The sequence below is a fragment of the Artemia sp. Qi Xiang Cuo genome, chromosome 2 (assembly GCF_049724085.1).
Source record: "Artemia sp. Qi Xiang Cuo chromosome 2, ASM4972408v1, whole genome shotgun sequence".
In the NCBI taxonomy this organism is placed as follows: domain Eukaryota; kingdom Metazoa; phylum Arthropoda; class Branchiopoda; order Anostraca; family Artemiidae; genus Artemia; species Artemia sp. Qi Xiang Cuo.
In genome coordinates, this window is record NC_142795.1 from 4,036,434 (window position 1) to 4,049,968 (window position 13,535).

Genomic DNA, 13,535 nt, shown 5'->3' on the forward strand with positions numbered 1-13,535 from the left:
TCTCTCTCTCTCTCTCTCTAGATGTAGATGTGAATGTAATATGTTAATTGCATTATGTATTGATATTAAAATGTCTGAAAATAACAAAATATCATCAGCATACGACAAGTGGCTAATTTCGTTACCGTCAATCACATATGGGGGTAGGTACCATGTGGCTGTTCTAATTGCGTAATTAAAAATGATGGCGCTAAGAACTGACCCTTGGTTTACTCCACGACATAAAGAAATTCGGTCTGAAAGTCACCCTCCTGAAAAAAATCTCACCGACGAATTACCATACCAACCCGTCAAACCCTGGCTTATAAATGCGTTCACTCCACTACGCAACAATGATAAAAAAAGCCTGGTGATGCAACATACTATCAAACGCTTTTGAAATATCAACTCTGCACACAAATGGTTGTTTTTTTAAAGTTATGATGGCGTTCCAATATTTCTAGAAATGTTGCGTGTGCATTTTGAACCCCTACATCACTTGAAAAACCTAACTGATGGTCCCCCATATCACATTTTGTCGATAAATATGGGAGTAAAATATTTTCAAATAATTTACTAATAACAAAACAAAGTGTTATAGGTCTATATGATGAACAATGTGAAGGATCCTTGCCTTTCTTTAGTATTCTTGCGTAAACTACTTTACCTTCTCCCATCAAAGAAGGGACATAATGCTGGATTACTATTACATGATATAATAACGTAAGATGTTCTAGTAGTTTTGTAGTACCGTATAAAAGGTGTTCTGGTAACTGGGGCCATCTGGACCTGGGGCCTTCCCACATTTTAGTTATCTAATTTTAATCAAAACCGAAGATGGAGAAAAACAAACTAGGTTTTTGTATGGGTTCAACTGAGAACAGTGCTTATATAACAATTCACGATAACTCAATTCAGTTGATGGTCGGTTGGACGAAAATACTGAAGTAAAGTCTCCATACCATTGTTCTAGCGCGGGCCTTCCTAAACTGTGGGTCGCGACCCCAAATGGGGTCGCGTAGCAAAATCATGGGATTGCAAGAGATTTTGAAGTAAAATATTTAAATATTAAAGTCAAATATTTAGAACATAACTACAGAAAAAGACATAAATTGTAAAGTTGATGAATTTTTTAAAGACTGAAGGTCTAGAATGGAAAAATTGCTATGGAATATGCACAGATGGTGCAAGAGAAATGACGGACAAAAACATTCGTTTTAAATAAAGCTACTCTTTATGACCATATAACTTTTACTCACTGCCTTACTCACCGAGAGGCCCTTGCAGCCCAAAAATTAGCACAATGATTGAACGATGTGCTTCAGAATGCTCTTAAGGTTATAAATTTTATCAAGAGCCATGCTTTTAACAGTCACTTATTTTCAAATCTTTGTAAGGATATGGATTCCGTTTATATAACTTTATTATTACATGCTGAAGTAAAATGGTTGTCAAGAGGTCAAAGTTTTAGAAGGTTATTATTATTAAAAGATGGATTTGAAATATTCTTAACCAAACAAAAATGTGAACTTGCTGCTTTTCTTCAAAACGACTTATGGCTATCATAGCTGTGCTATTTGTCGGCCATCTTAGCAAAATTAAACGATTTCAACTTGTCTCTTCAAGGACAAAATTGCAGTATATTTACTTCTAATAATAAAATTGAAAGTTTTATTAAAAGATTGAAATTTGGAAAGATAGGATAAAAAAAAAATGTTTCAAAATATTTTCCCATGTTGACAACTTTATAATCAAGAGAAATCATTGTAAAACTTTTATTGCAAAATTATTGTAGATCACTTAAAAGTAATAGAAACCCAGTTCCGTACATATTTTATATTACATAAAGAAAGAAAAACGAGCAAAAATGGGGTTTTTTATAGGCCAAATGAAAGTACTGAAAAAAAACACAACAAAGCGTTTTTGGATACATTATTTCGTTTCGCGCTGAAGAAGAGAGGCGTTTGTCCTCTCGAAATATTCGCTTTGCTTTGTTTTTTTTTTCAGTACTTTCATTTGGCCTATAAAAAAAACCATTTTTGCTCGTTTTTCTTTCTTTATGTGATGTCAGGCCAATGTGGTTTAAGAAATTATTTTATATTAAATATTGATTTCAAAAAGCTTTGATTCAAGCTTGGATTCAAAATCCGTTTTGTATTGATTTAACTGAGATTGATTACATGCCACTTAAAGCTCAAGAGGAATTTGCTGAGCTTTCGAGTGATTCAAACTTAAAACTACAATTTCCAAAAAAAAACCTTGACTGAATTCTGGATCAGAACTAGAACTGAATTTCCCACAATCGCAGATATGGCATTATATGTTCTTCTGCTTTTCAACACCACATATTTATATGAAGTTACTTTCTGAGTTTTAACACATATCAAACCCCAATATCGTTCATCACTAAAAAATGTTGAAGAGGTTTTATGTCCAGCAGTGTCTAACGTTCCACCAATATTTCATTTAAACAAATTTTCATCTAAAATAATCCCAAGATGTTTAAACTGATCTACCCGTTTTAATTCAAGACCATTTAAGAAAAGAGAGAAGATATAAGTTTGATATAAGTTTATGTCTATCCTATCCCAAAGCTGTCTATGTAAACATTGCGGACTACAACGCATATGGCGAAAAAAAACGTTTAAAACAACAGACACTTCAAGGTGAGAATGATCAATAATCAAAATTTCGTCCGATAGTTTAACAAGAGAATTTTTTAACGATTCAGGATCTGAAATTATAAAGTCCAAATTTGCCACGCTACCTGAATTATGCATATAAGTATAATTTCTGCTCTTCGTTGCCACAGTTGAGACGCACATGCTTTAGCAAAACGTTCGTTAGATTGTTCGTTTCTGTAATTAGTAGGGATATAAACTGCAAGAATTACGGTATGGCCTAGATCAACCGCAACAAAAGTATCATTCGTTTCAAGTAAAACACACTTACAGCTCTTATTTACTCCAATCATAATGACGCCAGAGGGACGACGTCCTATGATTGTTGCAGGACGGATGAAGAACTCGTGTTCACAAGAAACTTCCAAGTCATTACTATTAACGCCATTTAACATGTGCTCTACTATGCATACTATTTCGAATGACTTGAATATTTCGGCTAAAATTATTAACTTATCTCTTGCTCCATTTATGTTCTGAAAATACAGGATTACACATTCAGGTTCGGTGCAAATGTCCATACCTACGGGGGTGGGGGAGTATCAACCTCAAGGTTGAGGGCTCGAAGCAGCGACATGCATACGGCTCTTCAGCAGGCGCAGGAGAAGCTTTTGCTTCTGTGATTTCTACCACAATTTGCGCATTTCCCAGTTGAGGGTGATCATGCATTATCATGGCTATTAACATGAGGCCCGGAACATTTGCCACATTTAAGTTCGTTCAGACATTCACGCGCAAAATGTTCAAAGCCTTGGCATTTATAGCACTGCTTGGGTCAGTTTATTGGAGTTGACACCCGGAAAAGCGAATAATCAATTTTGATGCCATGCTTTAGAGCGATATCGAAATCTAGTTGAGACTTAAAGGACAACTGCACGACTGAGCTACCTCCAAAGCGCTTTGCTTGCACGACAGAGTTAACTAGACCTGCAATAGTTGATTCATCAAAGCCCTTACCAATCCGTATAATTCCTAGATGTTCCTTCTTTACGACCTTAGCACTGATGCGTGAACCGGGTAGAAGTGCACTTACCACCGTTGAGGCAGAATCACCATCTTTCATAAGCACCAGTAGCCTATCTCTGTTGCTGAACATGGTCGATTTTGTCTAAGCATCCTAAATTTGAAATAAACTCGCGCTGCTTAGTGGGGTTGGAAGACTGCATACTAGCAGGTAGATTACTAAAAATAACAGGTATTGTAGCTTTTTTTGGCTTAGGAAAGAACGGCCACAAACGGTTTTGTTCATCCATATCCGTGCTAACAGACTCTTGTTTTTCAACGAGGAAATTTAACATTCGAACACAGTTGTTTAATCTTGATGCCACAATAGTATTTGGTTCGCTCGGGAAAACCGGAACATCTGACGGGTTTACAATCTCAAATCGTGGAACGTTTATCCGTATTATCTTTCGAGATTTGGTCCGATAGGAATTCGTAAAAGTCGGCCATAAAAGCCACACTCGGATGTGAGCTCCGGCGCCTCTCAAGAATAGCCACTTTAAAAATATCACGACATATTTCAATAGTCTCTTTAAACGTATCTTTTCCGAAAAATTTCGCTGCTAGTTTAACAACAGCATACTTATCTGCCTTGTTAATAATTTGTCTCTGTAGAAAGTTCAAGACTGGGCAAATATACACTAAGTCCATTTTACAGGGCACGCAAACTTACTTCCCCAAAATCTAAATGATATTCAAAAATCATAATATTTCCTAATTTTCTTACCTTCAACAGTCTCGCTTATTGTGCAATCCAATTAAATACAAAGTATAATCCAGCTTACGTCCTCACAGTTCAAAGACTGAATGAAAACTGAGTTAGTAGTAATCTTAGAAGCAATAGTCGTAGTAGTAGTAGCAGTCCTAGCAGTAGCAGTCATAGGATAGTCCGGTTAGTAACTACGGAGTAGCATTAATCATAATAGTAGTACAATTAGATCTAATAGTCTTAGTAGCAATATTCCTAGCAGTAGTTGTCGTAGTAGCAGTTGTCAAAGTGAGATTAGTCACAGCCGTAGTGGTCGTAGTAGCCGTAGTATGATAGCTGTTGCAGAGGTTATACTAACTGTCGTAGTAGTAATCATAGTAATAGTGGTCGTAGTAGCAGTGACTGAAGAACTCATAGCAGTTGCAGTGATAGTAGTAATAGTTCTAGTCGTATTGCTAGTAGTCGTAGTAGCGTAGTAGTCGAAGTCATTATTAGCCGTAGCTGTAGTAGTCGTAGGCGTAGCTGTAGCAGTGGTAGCAGCAGTAGTAGTACTAGTATTAATGGTAGACACATACTGTCTTTTGGTTAGTTCAACATCCGCCTCTATATGCCCTGAAAGTTTCAATTTAACACCCTATGACGTTCCAGTGATTTTGCTGATACGACCTTTTGACAAGCTGCATGCACATAGTTTGTTCTGATTGAGTTTACTATTCCCTTCAATATTTCCTTAACGTTTCCATTTTTATCCGTAGCCTTTATATAGCTTTTATTATTTCCTTTAAAGGCAGCAATTTTTCTGTAGCGGTACTCCATTCTGCCCTAACCTTCCTTCTTTAAAGTAGTTTTAACTAGTTTTTGCCGCCCCAACGTAAAGCAGCTAGTGTTATTAGTTCCTAGATAAAACAGTTAAAGGGAAATATTAGAAATGAATAGACGAAAACTTCAAAATTAGGGTCAGTTCCGATTGACGTGAGACTTGATAAACGTTGGTTGAAAAATGAACTCCCGGGAGGTACATGTGCAATGATTGTGCATGATTGCGGCCTGATTATGTGAAACTTGAAGTGCGCTAAAGTGCATTATCTATGTACAAAACCATTTTCTAAGTTTAGGACACTCGTCAGAAATGTTAAGGAAGTACTAGTAGAGTCTTATGTTCTTTGAGTTGATGGCCTGATTGCGGCCTGATTATGCGAAACTTGAAGTGCACTAAAGTGGATCGTCTATGTACAAAACCATTTTCTAAGTTTAGGAGACTCGTCAGAAATGACAAGGAAGTACTGGTAAAGTCTTATGTTCTTTGAGTTGACTGTGTGGTCGTATTCAAAGTGGTTTGGTAGATACTAATACATTTTCAAAGTCAAGTATTACGCCTTGGAGAACTCCAGTGTTCACCAGAATTTCTTGAGGCATGGAATTGCTAAGGGAAACATTCACAGAACTAGTATTTAAGAAGCTGACGACCGCACCGTGCAGCAGCCCAAAGATTATATATACATCGAATTTTTAGAGTTGGGAAGTGATGTTAAAGTGTTTTATCCAGTGTTTCTTCGCTTTTGTATTTTTACCAAAAGGATGATTTTCTTCATTTTCAAGCTTGATATCGTCACTTCATTATTTATTTCTTTTTGCTATTGCTCTAAACTCTTCTATTTTTTTTCTTTAGCTACCAAGAAAGATCCGTTTGCAGTACTTGCACGCCTATCAAAGCTACATTTGGAACCAAGTAGCTTCAAAAAGGTCCCTTCAATTTAGGAATAAAGTTATACCTGGTAAGAACTTCTTCGCTTTCCCGAGCATTTCTCTCTCTCTGCCCCCCCCCCTTTCTCTCTTCCTCCTCTCTATCAGAAAACAGGATATTGCTACGACAAGCTTTTTTCGTATAACATCATAAAAAAAAACGCGAAAAATCGCTACAACAAGCTTTTTTTGTATGAAATCATAAAAAAAATCAACGCGAAAAATCGCTACAACAAGCTTTTTTATATAAAATCATAAAAAAAAATCAACGCGAAAAATCGCTACAAAAAGCTTTTTTCGTATATAATCATAAAAAAATCAACGCGAAAAATCGCTACAACAATCCTTTTTTTGTATAAAATCATAAAAAAATCAACATAGTGAAAGTCAGCTTCTGCGGTTTGTAGTCCTTCAAGGTAATAAGGCATAAAGGATAGCGAGGCTTAAATTATTACCCGTCTTGAAGAGAGAATCGGTACATAAACATTTATTTCGTTATGTACTTTACTGCAGATCTATTTAATTTTGCTGTTTACCATTGCTTTGCTTCATTGGCCAGCAGGTCTTTTACTTTATTTTATTAATAAGTTTAGATTTTCTTGTCCTAGCCGAGTGGTTAGCGTGCTAAACCTGAAATACGTTCTTCGTTAGAAAGGGGCTTGGGTTCTGTGTTGCTAATTATTTGGTTTAGAACGAGGGTCAGCGGTGTGGCTTTGTAAACTCAGGTAGAGTCGAACCAGCGCTAATTGGGTACATGGGGGAGGTAAACAGGGAGGGTGTTGCGAAAGCACAGGATGGCCGGTCCCCAACCCCCCATTGCACTTCCTTGCTGAAGGGCAATGAAACGGAGATCAGCACCGCCGGCAGCGACTGTAAAGTCCGGTGCTGTATTTTTTACCTTACCTTTACCAACATCTAAAATAAACAGATGGAAATTGAAACAAAGGCTACTTGCCTTTTATGTAAATTTCCTCAGTTATTATCAGAAATAAGGAGGAAGCAATTCTTTACCATTCTGTTTTAGGCTATTTGCTTCAGTGATTTTACCTTACATGACAAATTTGTATCTTCTTTGTGGTTAGTTTTTGTTCAAATTTTGGTCCATGTTTATCAGGATGTTACGTTTCTTCATCTTTTCGCTGGAAAATAGAGATTATCATTGCTATTTAAAGTACCATGACAGTAAATATGGAAAATGAAAACTTATAAAATATAAAAAAGAGAAAACAGGGTTGAATATGAACATAAATAAGCTGAAAACATATGCCAACAACCAGTTTTAGAAGCTATGGTTTTTCTTTGAAGATGTAGTTGTCTTAGGGGATCAGCACATTTTAATGTTTGATTATAGCGGTTATTTGATAACCGCTATCATATTTGACTAATTAGTTTCTCTGATCGGTTCAACGTGTCAATACTAACTTAAACTTGAAACTACTATAGAAAATTCCTAGTTTTGAAGAGTAAAAGAAAAATCTAATCAAATCGCGGTTTTCGGGTGTGAATAGACTTTAAACGGTTCGAAAGGGGAAAAAGTTTCTTTTTTAATGTTCTTGGCACTTCAGAATATTCTTGAAAATTTGAACCCTTCTTGTCAACGTCATCTGTGCTGTCGATGGTAAACCAACCTCGAACGGGTATCCAAGGGCAGAAAATGGGGTTTTTATGGGGGGCATTTTATGGGGTTTGTCCCCCCTACCCTTCCCCGTAACCCCATCTGAAACAAAATGTAAAATGTTTTAAAAATGATTAGCTTTAAGAACGCATTAATGAACGTGTCTATTACTGTGTATATTTTCTTTTATATTTAGTTCAGTTTAGACTCGTATACTTTTCGGAGAAGCGCAAATAACGCAGTAGGCTTTAAACTTTTAGTTAGGGAAGGGAATAGTTGCCAAACTCTTTATTGGAGTGATTTTTGTTCCTTTCAATCTTGATTTGCATGTTCAATTTAAGTTTTGCTCCTTTTAAGATTTATTTATTCATTTATAGTAGTACCTGTTGTGTGTTTCTTTGATATGATTGTTTGTTTAATTTCTGTTCTCTTTGGGTTTCATTTATGCTTTAATAGCAATTTCTGGTCGTTTTGCATTTGACTGCATTATTATAGAGATTTATTTCTTAAGTTTAATATGGCGTTTACTTTCCTTTGAAAAACTTCTTTTTCGGAACGTTTGTTTTTTCAATTAATGTCTAGTCGTATTGATTGCCAAAGTTTCAAGATTTTCAACATTCCCCATTTCACTTTTTTTTTTATCAAATTTCATCAAAGCATAAATGATGTATATTTTTGTTTCTTATTTTAAAGAAACAAGTGGCAATTTTTTTAAATTAGTCCAATCTTTTTAGTTTTTTTTGCATTAATGTTCCAGTTTTTTTTGTTTTTATAAAATTTAATATTGGAATTTGACGTTTTTTAAGAATCAAATGTATAAACTTAGTTTTTTTTTAAGAATTTACTGTTCGGATTTTCCTTGTTTTTAAGAACTTAATAATGTTTTTTTTTTTTTCAAGTTTCTGATCGCGTGTTTAGACTTTTTCAAGTTTTCGAGACTTTTTCAAGTGTTTCAATCCTGTTTCGTGGTTTGAGTTTTGTGCGTTAGCTTTGATGGTGTTTCCTTATCATTTTCTCAGGAATTTGATTAAAAATTAGGATTTGGTAAGATTAGTTTGCTAATTCAGACTTTTTTGAAGTATGATTTTTAGCCTTTTTTAGGAGGATGTTGTGTGAAACTTTGTAATGTTCAGGTCGCTAATTTGAGCTTTATTTAGCCAAATTTCTTATGCTTTTAGCCAAATTTCTTATGCTTTCGTAGTTAGACTTACCTAACTATTATTGTTTTTGGTTTTCCCTTTGCTGTTTTGTAGTCTCTGTGGTCTCTGCTATTTCTTAGTCTATTTCTTAGTCTATTTCTATAGCTATTTCTTAGCTATTTCGTAGTCTCTGCTATTTCTTAGAATTCTCAAGGTATTTGTTGCCTGAAGCTTTTGGGTATTTTGTGATTTGTCTTGTCTAAAGATTATGATTGGTATGTTTAGATTGCTAATTTGGACATTTCCAAACTAGATTTCGTCAGTTTTCGTAAGTGAGGTGTCTCAAACTTATAGCTTAAGATGTTTAGTTTAGAATTTTCTGCTTTGACGTCTTTGTAATTTCTTTTTATATTTCGAAGGTGTGTTGTTAGAAATTGTTTATTTGCTATGTTTTATTTGCTTTGACTTGTGATATTGATTAGGCTAGCTTGAGTAAAACTTACATTACCAAAGCTTTCAGTTAGGTTAATTTAAGTTAGGTTAACTGCTCAAATTTAAATATTTGTGAGTGTATGTGCGAGTTTGAGTGCATAAATACCTCCTGTGATTGTGAAAGTTTGGGGGGTTGTGTCAACCCGGGAGGTATTTTTATATGCTCTTTTGGATGATTTTTAACAAGATGGCAATCTCAAAATTTCGATTGGAGTTATTTGAAGAAAAGAAGGCGTGGAGGGCCTGTTGCCCTTTGATCACTTTCGACTCTTAAAAGAAAACTAGAGCTTTCAATTTCCAGTCGAATAAACCCCTTCCGAAGTTTCTACCCCTCCTATTTCAAGTGTCTCTTGGTAAAAAATAGAAATAAACTATAAATAAATGATAAAACATTGAAGTTTTATGGCCTTTATTATAGATAGTGCTATAGCGTTGGCTCTGATCTTGGTTCTTGAAGCTATCAAAACAAGATTTTTAACAAATATGGATGCCAAAGATATTTTTTCCAGCTTACTGATTTTATCATCTGGAAGTTAAGTTACATGCTCGTTAATCTAGAAATGTTTCGTTCATATTCGTTATTCATAATTCATTATTCATATTCATTCATATTCTTTTTTTTTTAGGTGATCTGGTCTTGCCTTTAGACGATTTTGATATTCACGAAGAGGGCCTAATTGAAATGGGCAACTACGAAGAAAGACTGAAGGCTCCTTTCTACCTCCTTGATGAGGAAGAAAGAAATCACGAAGAAGCAGAAATGAAGAAATTAGACCTTTTGGCTAGGGAAAAAAGTAAGATAAAGGTATGCTAATCATATTCCTTCTCTAAGGCAACCACACTTTCTTCTTTAGAGACCATATATATGAAGTTAGAGAACTTCATAAAAAGGAAAAGTCATATCCCAGTGCGGGGGGGTCCCTGGGGATTAACCCTCTCTCTCCTGAAGTCCCCCATTCAGAATACAGACACTGACTTGTAAGAGGGAGGTTTGCAACTTGAACAATTTAGTTCAATTGTCATGCCACACAGTCTACACGGAAATTAGAAAAGCGAATCTCTTCTTGAATTTTAGCCTACTGGCCCCCCAACGAGAGGTTTTGATAAGGACCCAGGGGAGTAAATCTGCCCTGAGAAATATTTTAAATTTAATTAAATATGAGTAAGTATTTTAAAATGAATATTTTTGAATCTTTCAATGCTAATTTTCTCTTTTATGGGGAATTAGAATAATATTTCTCAGGGGGAGAGTCCTCTGGAGAGGCCCTATGAACATTTTCTTTCAACTCCTTCCACCTGTATTTAGGCAGTGTATCAGTACAACAGAGTCTATTTTTATTCTGGGCCCGTTGTTAGAGACCTCTCGGTTCTAGCTTGAAGTACCAATGTTATTTGGTTTCAAAATCACAACTACAAAAATGTCTCCTTTTCCTCAGTCCCAGTTTCCCTTGTTTGCAGGCAGTGTTGGTTAAAATATGGGACATTTTTCATACCCACTTGCATGTTTTACTGCTTTTCCCCGGTCAGTACCCGCTTATACACGACAGTATTTTATAACTGTCTCAAGACATTATATTAAACTCTTCTAATTGTAGTCAATGAAAATTATTTTTTTTTTATAAAAAACACATCAAATAATAATAACTTTGATAAAATACAAGTATTTACTACTACTACTAACAAGTCACTGGATAACCAAGCCGCCCGAGGCCAATAAAGCTGCGCATGCTCCCCTGATCAAGCATGTTCTTTGAATCTTTCAATGCTAATTTTCTCTTTTATGGGGAATTAGAATAATTCTCCCACCCATGAAATTCTAATTTCCTTTAAATCCTTCCTTTTGACGTCTTGTTACTGCATTCAAGGACGATCGACTATACGTTCTACCCCAGATAGATGGCACCATCTATCACCATCAAAAGCACCATCTTTGATAATCTGTCATCCTTCACTCGTAAAACGTGGTCATTTACCTTTCTTTTATTATTGCAAAATAGGACGGAACTACGTTTTGCACCGCTTATTTTTTATATATATATATACGGTCAATTAAATGGGTGCAAAAGACTATCCTTAGACAACTCATGTGGAACACATAGAAGAAATCTTACTTGGCCTGTCGAAGCTATAAACACGTAAATTTGGAGAGGAGGACATTTGAGAGGTATCCTAATTGGATATAAACAACTTGAGAAAATAACAAGACGAAAAAAGCAGGAATTACCTCACAAATGCAGAAAATTTACTAAAAACAAATGAAAAGAAGAAGCTGAAATAAGAGAGAAAATAAGCAGGAACTACTATCGTCTTTTCACATTTGACCCCAATTATGGTCTAGTATTTTATATCATTTGCTTATTATTAGACGCAATTTAGTAAATTAGATTGGAAAGTCAGCTTGGTCTAAGAAGAAAAAAAAGGGGAGGGGCAAAATTATAGAAATGTCTAGGTAGTGTATGGCCTTAAATAGGTTGGGAACCAAAATTGCCTTTTACATTGTTTTACTCTGTCTATTGCCATTTCATCGTATGATTTTTTCTGCTTCATAGCAGAGTTGACATATAATACCTTTAATTATTACATTTAAAAAAAATGTACTAGTTTTTCCAACAGAAAGTAAGGAGCAATATTTATACTCAAAATGAACAGAAATATATCTTGTTTACCCTCAATTAAAAATTACTTCCCATTAAGGGAAATTCCACCATGGAAAGATCTTCCCACATGAAATGCACCCCCACTCCATGATATTCTGGACAATTCCATTCTTGCTGAAAATATTCCCCCTTCCCCCCTCCGTCAAATTTCTTCAAGAGATTCAACCTGAAAGCTTCCCTAAGTATTTCTTCATTTGGAAAAGACTAAATTCTATTTTATTTCCGATCACTCCATGGAAATTATTTCCCAGAAATCCAAAAACGCTGAAATTTCTACCATACAACTCCCCTTAACAATGTACAAATTTACTTAATCCCCATGCCTATCCCCAGGGGCTGGGAAGGGAGCCATGTTTGGGACTTTTCAACTATGCTAAATAAAATGGCTATCTCAAAATTGTGATCGGACGTTTTTTTCTGGGGGGGGGGGGAAGGGGCATAGAATGGGGTCTAGTTGCCCTAGGAGGAGATAAGATAAAATTTATTACTGAAAAACGGCTATCACAAGCCCAAATGGGCCGAATTTGCACTTTAGCGTCAATAAACAAAAACTAACAAAAAAAAAAAACACAACGAAAAAATTATAAAAGGGTCAATGTCAAATACATAAAGATGTCAAAAACAATTGAAACTCATAAAATTAAAAGGTCAATGCTGAAGCAGCAAATGTCAAAACAATTAAAACTAGTAAAATTGAAAAGAGAATAAAATAATTAAAATAGAAACAATTTAGTTAGGCGACCAAAAAATAGAAAGCTCGAAACTTTAAAACCTGAATATTATAATTATAAGATAAAAGGGAGTAAGGAGGGGGCTGGGGTGTGAAGAGATTCACTGAATGAGTATGACAACTATGCGAGGGAAAGTTTTGTCTATATATTTCAGTGGAAACTCTTATTTGGGCAAGAAGGGGGGTTTTGTTGAAGCAGAACGTGGGAGGCGGGGTCGAAGGGGTGAATATTGACTAGGGAAAAGGTTAGTCGTTCAAGGGTTGTGAAGGGCATTGTTAGCGAAAGGCAAGGACATTTTTGTTTCTTTACCTTCATTGAAGATAATTCTTAGGCACCTTTTTTTGGACGGCCTCTATTTTGTTCAACATTTCAATGGATATGCCAGGATGCCAGACAGGACAGGTATACTCGAGGGTGGGGCGTACAAATGAGAGGAAAATCTTCAAACAATGCGATTTAGGGCATTTAAATTTTTTAAGAAGTTTGAGGAGGGACAGTGTGACATTTGCACCTTTTAAACTATCTTTAATATTGCAATCCCATTTTAAGTCGCTTGAGGCGGTAACACCCAGCAACTTTATAGTGATGACTGACATTTTAGGGGGGCTTCGGCAGGAGAAAGAAGGGGGAGTTTGAAGGAAATTAATAGTTAAAACTGTTTACTTTAAAGGGATGACTCTCATATCATTAATAACAGCTTCGGTTGAGATCGATTCCAAGATTTCTATTGGGCTACTTTTTAACTTTTTGAAATGTGTCTCTGTGACAGTTAGATCATCAGCAAATT

At 35.5% G+C, this 13,535-nt stretch overlaps 1 protein-coding gene across 4 annotated transcripts in view; it reads left to right on the top strand.

Annotated features, from left to right (window-relative positions):
* Positions 1–13,535, top strand: part of LOC148954819 (pseudouridylate synthase 7 homolog) — a 90,381-nt gene that overhangs the window by 58,868 nt on the left and 17,978 nt on the right. For all 4 annotated transcript variants that reach the window (XM_089098762.1, XM_089098736.1, XM_089098754.1 and 1 more), the window contains exons 9-10: positions 6,041–6,146; positions 9,987–10,165. In XM_089098762.1, the coding sequence (XP_088954888.1) occupies positions 6,041–6,146; positions 9,987–10,165 (285 nt within the window). The remainder of the gene's footprint in view (positions 1–6,040; positions 6,147–9,986; positions 10,166–13,535) is intronic.